The following is an 8,131-nucleotide window of genomic DNA, read 5'->3' as shown; positions in this document are numbered from 1 at the left end:
AAATTTATAGACATGGCCACACCAATGCATAGATCTGAATTTCTTAAATTGTGAAGTTGTCATTAATATCCTTCTCTTTCTGATAACATGAGGTCTTCATGTTCACTGTTCAAGTCTACACAGACTTGTGACTTCTCTGACTCATAGATATGGCAGACATGATACTACATGACTTCTGAGGCTTGATCGTAAGAGAGATAGAGTTTCGCTATGTCTTTGGAGCACAGTTACCCTTCATGAGAATCACAAACTAACTCACAGAGACAGGCCACCAGACTGCCACTATCAAACAGAGACCTGACTGAACATGGCTTCAGATGGGTCTAGTTCCAGCCTTTGAGTCTTCCATTTGAGGCCCCAGTTACCAAGGATCAGAGACAGGCTGTCTTTGCTGTCACCCATCCAAGTTCTTCAACAAAATCAGTGAGCATGACATGTCACTGTTTCATGCCATTGAATTGGGGAGGGGGATGTAACTTGGTATGTGTCAATAGTAACTGGAACAGACTTTGATACCAGGTAAGTAACACAAAAGAGTAAGACAGGTAGGGATTTTATTTATTTTTTCAATTCATTTCTTGTTTGTTAATTTAATGTGCATCACAGGCCAAGAACTTCATTAAGAATTCATCCCTCAACTGACAATTTAGGAACTGGATTGCCAGAAACATGCAAGCCAAATTTAAAGGGGAAACAATACTTTATATTGATAGACTAAACATGATTCTAGTCCCTTTCGGCTTTTGAGGAAATTTTTGTTTGACTCATTCCTTACAACTGTTTTAACTGAGTGCTCAATAATGTAATTTTGGTTAATGCTCTTCTGTTTATGAACATGGATATTCTAAAGGGTAGTTCAAAGATAGTCAATTCCTGTATCAGGAGTCCATAATAATAAAAGTTTATATTCGTAAATGATCTTACATGACGTTTTTGAGATTCTTAATCTCAACTGTATGTATATAGGTTGAACATAGAGGCAATTAGTGTCACAAAATATAATCATCAGATGAGTGTTTGCTTCTAATTGCAGCAGTTGAAATGTATGATACAGTATATGCATGCCCCAAAGGCAAGTGTACAAAGAGAAGAAGAAACAGAAACTTTTTGGCATCTCTGTGAGTGCATTGAGAAATGAAGTTCTGGGGTGAAATGCTGAGAGGACCTAGTAAATTGGCACATACCCAGATGCTATGCAAGCACTTGGAAATCCTCTCACCCTTCGAGAAGAAATAAATACCGTGGGAGGGTTGGGAAGGCATAGAAGTGCATTATGTAACTGTCAAGATCTCTGATGGTCTGAAATTTTATATAACTTAAAAGCTGCCAAGTTATCCTTCCACAGTCCTAAGGATAGGACACTTGAGACTCCTGAGTAGGAGGTGAAGAATTATATGTTATTTGTAGCAGTAGCAAAGGGCTGACATCAGTCCCCAAGGCATAGTTCCCATTGTGCGTCAAGAAACCTAAGAGCCAGGTGCTGATGGCTCAGGTCTGTAATGCTGGCACTCAGGAGGCTGAGATCTGAGAATCGTAGTTCAAGCCCAGGTAGGGTAGACAAATATGTGAGAGTCTTATCTACAATTAACCAGTAAAAACCTGGAAGTAGAAGTGTGGCTCAAGTAGTATAGTTCCTGCCTTCAGCAAAAAAGTCAAAAGGAGAACACAGGGCCCTGAGTTCAGTACCAGAATAGATAGATAGATAGACAGATAGATAGGTAGATGATAGATAGATAGACGGTAGATGCTGACATAAATAGAAACCAACATACTCGGTACTTTTGTTTCAGAAGAAGAACACTGACTCTTGTAAATATACATTAAGTATTCTTGACCTTAGCTTGAGAGAGAGAATGAGAGAAAGAGAAAGAGATTATTTATTATTATTCTATTATCCTGGATAAGAAGCAGGCCTTCCCTTTTCTCAGAAAGAGATACAATAGCTATATTCCAAAACAGTTTGCTATATAAATGTACTTGAAAATGTAGTTCAGATTAAAGGGCATTTAGTATCTTTACTATAAGATAGACAGAAATACTGGGAGATTCATGGAAAATTGTCTACTCATAATAACCCCCAATATTAGAGGACTCGAAGTTACATAATAGCTATGACTGTATGGCCATTGGTCAAAGGTCAATGACATCTCTATATGTCAGGGAGACTAGAGACACATGTGCACCACAACTTGGGCTTGCACATATTTTCCTCTGACTGTACTTCAGGGTATAGTCAACATTGAGGTAGTAAAAGGCAACTTATTAATCCAATATCTCTTCTGTTCAAATCTGTCATTCTTTCAATATTGGTTTGGAAACCTGGTGGCTCATATTAGATTCAGAATTTCATGATCATGGTGACTCTGAAATAAAGGTGACACTGTTTGTTGTAGGTAGAAAAGGAAATGTTTCCATGGTTGGTTGGAGGAAGAGCCCCATGACTTAGGTTGATAGTAGCAAATGCATATTAATAAGAAAAGCTGAGCTCCTGACACCATCTTAAAAGAATAAAGAGCTTGAGTACTGGTGGTTCACAATGGTAATCCTAGGTACTGAGGAGCTGAGATCTGAGGATTGCAGTTTGAAGCTGGCCCAGGTAAGAAAGTCTGTGAAAGTGTGATTAAAATTGGTAGAGAGCCAACCTTGAGTGGAAAAGTTAGGGAATAGACCTCAGACCCTGAGTTTAGGCCTAAATACACACACACACACACACACACACACACACACACACACACACACACACACACACACACACACACATACACACACACAGAGTTCAGATGGACTTATTATGGGTTAGAGAAGGTGTTGGTGGTATCTGATTTCTTCCATACCTCTTCTACAGACTTTCACTGTTCTGCTCTATTAATTAGTATTCTTGGTGAAAGAGAAATTACTCATGGCCCAGTTTTTTAAAAGGCTGTCACATACCACTCTTTAATGAAATATAGGAAGCAATCCAAAACTTCATATGGAACAATAAAAGACCCCGAATAGCAAAAAACATCGTAAGCAGGAAGAACAGTGCTGGATGGACATCAATATCAAACTTCAAACTCTATTACAAAGCTATAGTCATAAACAGATCTTGGTATTGGCACAAAAACAGGCCTGAGGACAAACGGAATAGACCTGAAGATCCAGAATTGAACCTGCACACTTATGGCCACGTAAAGCTAAAAAAATAATAGGATAGAAGAAAGCCTCTTCAACAAATGGTGCTGGCAAAATTGGTTAAACACCTGTAACAAACTAAAGCTAGATCCTTATATATCACCCTGCACCAAAATCAATTCCAAATGGGTCAAAGACCTTGAGGTAAAATCAGATATCCTGAAAATATTGCAGGAAGGAATAGGAGAAACACTTGGGTTCCTTGCCACAGGTCAAAACTTTCTTAATAAAGGCCTAGAAGCACAACAAAGAAAGGTTTGATAAATGAGATTGCATCAAACTGAAGAGCTTCTGCATGGCAAAGGACATAGCTTGCAAGATAAATAGAAAGCCCACAGATTGGGAGAAGAACTTCACTGGCCATACAACAGACAAGGGTCTCATATCTGAAATATACTTAGAACTCAAAAACTTAAGTCCCCCCCACAAAAAAAATCCTCAAAGAAACAGCTTCCCTCTTAATAAATGGGCTAAAGACCTAAAGAGAGACTTCTCTGAAGAGGAAGTAAAAATGGCCAAGAGGCACATGAAGAAGTGTTCTACATCACTGGCCATAAAAGAAATGAATAAAGCCACTAGCACAACTCTGGTTATCACAGCACAATTTGTCATTTCTAAAATATGGAACCAACCCAGATGCCCCTCAGTAGATGAGTGGATCAAGAAAATGTGGTACATAGACACAATGGAATTCTATGCTTCTATGAGAAAGAATGATACTACCCCATTGGTAAAGAAATGGAGGACTTGGAAAAAATCATACTAAGTGAAGTGAGCCAGATTCAAAGAAACATGAACTCTATGGTTTCCCTCATAGGGAATAATAAATACATCTCTAGGATAGTCCTAGCAGAAGATCACAATAGCTCAATAGCTATGTAATATGATACTAAGTGAAATGAACTCCCAGTTATGTAAATAAGTGGTTTATTATTGTTGCTGTTAGTTTCAATGTACCATGGGAAATTATGCCTTTTTTCTTTTGTCTTTCTTCCCCAGAGTTTTACCCCTGATGTCACTGCAATGGATTTTGGTACCCTGAGTATTGTATATACATTGATCAGAACTAGGAAAGGGAAGGGAAGGGGAACATCAAAATGGAGAGACAAAGGGTAAAAGGTGAAACAATGCAACAGCAATATTTACAAAACTATATGCTATAAACCAGGAGAGAAGGTGGGAGAAAAATGAGAGAGGAGGTAACAAGTTTGATAAGAAATATAATCATTGCCTTAAGTGTCAAACTGTAACCCCTCTGTACATCACTTTGACAATAAATAAACTAATTCAAAAAAGGTTGTCACATTTTGTGTGTATTCTATTTGTTAGAAAAAACTGTCTTTTCTAACCAAGTGTGTTGCTTAGAAGTTTCTGCTTTGGTGTGGTGGTTTGGCTCTTGTTAAGGGAAAGATGAACAGCTTTGGGATAAGGAAGGATTTTTTTTAATGTAAGGTTTTCTCTTAACCTGCCTTCTTTTCAAGATGGAATTAAGAAACAAAGTTGTTCAAGGAATAGTAGAGGGTGTAGGAATATTTTGAGGTTACTTGTGTACTGTTAAATCTTATTTCAAAGTCACCTTATGTAAATACCCTTTACTCTATTCAAAATAGCCAACCACAAGCAGATTGTGAATATGAATTCAACCAATTGGAGCAAAGGGGCAGGGAGGCCTGCTCTGTTAGGCATAAATAGTGAGCAGCCTGCCTAGTCTGTGTGCTTGCTTGCCAGGTTTTTGGCTGAAGGTGCACCCTTCTGCAGAAGTAAATTTTGCCTTTCTAAGGCAATTCCTTATTTTTGTGTCTATTGCTGTGGAGAGCATATTTCTAACCTTCTTTCCAGGGTTTCACACTCTTGCTTGGCTTGCTTGCTCTCAGCTGACGCCATACTACTTGAACCATATTTCCAATCTGGCATTTTTTTCTTCAGAAAAGTCTTAGGACTTTTATGCTTGATTAAGTCCTTTGACTTCAGCCTCCTGTGTAGTTAGGATTATAGGCGTGAACCACTAGGTTCTGGTTCAAGAAAGTTTGTTTTCATTTGAAGTCTCACTGAGGAGTAACATACCAAATACCATCCTGACAAATTGGTATTTAACTGTATACCAAATTATATTTTCTGTGTGGTTCAGAAATCAAAGTGTTTAGAAATTTACATATACATAGACCCCTTCATTACTGAGTTAACAATAACTTGCAGAGAAACATTGAAAATCATGCTGGGGAGTCACATAATCCAAATTGCAAAGGACAAGAAGATTTTGAGTTAAGCTAAACTCACAGTTCTATAATACAAATGATCAAAATGTTCTATAATACAAAGTTATAGAATATGCAAAGTTGAAATTTACCCTGAGCCAAAATTTAAGATGATAAGATATTGTAATCAAGACAATAAACATGGGTTTAAAATCATTAGTGAGGTAAAAGAATCGGTATAAGTCATATTAAAACAACAAAAAAGGCGAAGGGTGACATTGAGCCGTGCGGTACCTCAGGGGTGTCTTTTAGGACTCATCACCATGGCGGAAGACATCAAGAGCAAAATCAAGAAATACAAAACAGCCCATTTTGACAGCCACTTCCCTAACCAGAACCAGACCAGAAACTGCTGGCAGAACTACCTGGACTTCCACCGCTGCGAGAAGGCCATGACAGAGAAAGGAGGAGACGTGTCCTTGTGCCGGTGGTACCAGAGGGTGTATAAGTCCCTGTGCCCTATGTCCTGGGTCTCAGCCTGGGATCACCCCCGGGCAGAAGGCACATTTCCTGGGAAGATCTGAACCTGATGCAGCCGTCTCTCCTTGTCCTCTGGCCTTCCTGGGGTGCTAGGGGGGTCCCCGGGCATGACAGCCCCCGCCCTGGGACTGTGCACTGTGACTTAACCAATAAAACATCATGGGGGAAAAAATAATAACACAACAAAATAGCCAGATGCCAATAACTCATGCCTATAATCTTAGCTACTCGGGAGGCTAAGATGTGAGGACAGCAGCTTGAAGCTAACCAAGCTGGAAGGTCTGTGAGACTCTTAACTGCAATTAAGCACCAAAAATGCTGGAAGTGGAGGTGGTACCCAGGCCCTGAGTTCAAGCCCCAGCCCCAACACCAATAAATAAATAAACGGAATAAAAATAAATAAAAAACAAAATAAAAATATATAAGAATATTTGCAATATAAGCAGATATGTTTGAATTCTACCACAGGCCAAAATGGAGTAGCCTATCTCTCTTCTTTATTGTAATTAATATTCCTGAAAAGATACGTGAAACAAGGTACTTGATTTCCCTGAAAATTTAGCAAAAATAGACTAAGCTGGGTGTCAGTGGCTCACATGTAAAATCCTGTCTACTCAGGAGGCTGAAATGTGAGGATTGTGGTTCAAAGCCTGCTCTAGGAAGAAATGTTTGTGAGATTCTTATTCCAATTACCCAGCAAAAAGTCAAGACTAGAGGCAATATAGCTCAAGTAATTCAGTGCCAGCTGTAGTGGAAAAAGATGAGTAAGAACTGAGGCCTTGAACAGAACGGGTACATATGTGTGCATACACACACACACACACACATACACACACACTACCTCCTCCACCTCAACTACCATCATTACCACCACCACCAAAATAAAATGATACAAGACTAGAAATGAGAGTAAAAATGTAAAGAAGTGATGCACGTAAAAATTTATTTCTCATTTTTCTCCCTTTGAAAATTCTCTACCTTCCCTTGAAGTTAAGTCACAGTGGCAGACTATAACTGCAGTGTTATTGCAGCCAGCTGAAGTCAAACACAAACCACATCTTAGTGACTACTGGGTAGATGAAATAGCCAGAAAAAAGATTCCCTAATCGTGTGTTTACGTGAGAGCAATTTCCATGTCTACCTGGTTTGTGGCAGCACAGAACAGACTCAGTGATCTTAGAATCATTGATCCCAAAAGGTGAGAGTGAAATTGTATTCTATTCCTAACAAATGAATGCTGCCTCAACTACCATCATCACTAAGGAGCCCCAAAATTTCTGTAGAAGACTTACACCAAACCTCAAGTTATTTGGGATTCAAGTAAATTATAATAACCCTGAGTTTTGGAACTATCGAAGATTTTGAAACACTTGTGTAATTGTGCACCTAACAAAGATGAAAATAGTGGAAATGAATGTACACATAGATGCTCTAGGCAGAGCAATAAAAATTAGAAAATAAAAAGTACCAAGTATGCATTTTAGGACTGAAAAGTGCAGTATCAGTAATAAAAAACCTACCTGGATGGACTTAGTAGCAGAATGCAGAGGCCCGGGAAAAAGATCATGATCCTAAGTAAATAATAATAATATATTTGAGGAGTAAGAGAAACGTTATGAGAATAAAAGGGTCTCTGCATTGCTGGAGACAACAGTAGCATGTCTAATATTATTCAAGATCAAGGAGAGGGGAATAAAAAGAGAAGGGTTTTTGGAGAATGACTGAAAACTACCCAAACTTAGTGAAGGAGATAAATGTACAGATTCTAAAAGCTTAGCAAAATCCAAACAAGTCAAACTAAAAACTGAGTCCAGACATGTCAGAGTAAGATTGCTGAAAACCACAAATAATAAACAAATCTTGAAAACAGCCAGGAAGAATAACACATGACATGTAGCAAAATAGTTTGAGCCAAATGACATTTCTCCACTGAGACTATGGAAGTCAGAGGACAGTGGAACTATGTATTTAAAATGCTGACAGAAAAATACTGTCAACTCTGTGTTACATATTTAATAAAAATATCATTTAGAAAGGAGGTGAAAGCTAATGAGAGAATTTACCAGAAGACATGGTAAAAGAAATATTAGGGCTGTGACTGGAACATAAGTGGTACTGCCTAGGAAGCACAAGACCCTTAGTTCAAACCCTAGTACCATTGATAATGATTTTTCCAGGCACTGGTGGCTCATTCCTACAACCTTAGTTACTTAGGAGTATCT

The 8,131-nt window shown here is 38.5% G+C and overlaps 1 protein-coding gene across 1 annotated transcript; it reads left to right on the top strand.

Annotated features, from left to right (window-relative positions):
* The first annotated feature begins 5,639 nt into the window (after positions 1–5,639).
* On the top strand, positions 5,640–6,034 carry LOC125351332 (cytochrome c oxidase subunit 6B1-like). Its single transcript, XM_048346014.1, has one exon. The coding sequence runs from the start codon at positions 5,693–5,695 to the stop codon at positions 5,951–5,953; it is 261 nt and encodes an 86-aa protein (XP_048201971.1). The 5' UTR covers positions 5,640–5,692; the 3' UTR covers positions 5,954–6,034.
* The last annotated feature ends 2,097 nt before the right edge of the window (positions 6,035–8,131 follow it).

The sequence above is a fragment of the Perognathus longimembris genome, chromosome 5, assembly GCF_023159225.1.
Source record: "Perognathus longimembris pacificus isolate PPM17 chromosome 5, ASM2315922v1, whole genome shotgun sequence".
Taxonomy (NCBI): Eukaryota; Metazoa; Chordata; class Mammalia; order Rodentia; family Heteromyidae; genus Perognathus; species Perognathus longimembris.
This window is presented reverse-complemented; position numbering and strand designations above follow the sequence as displayed.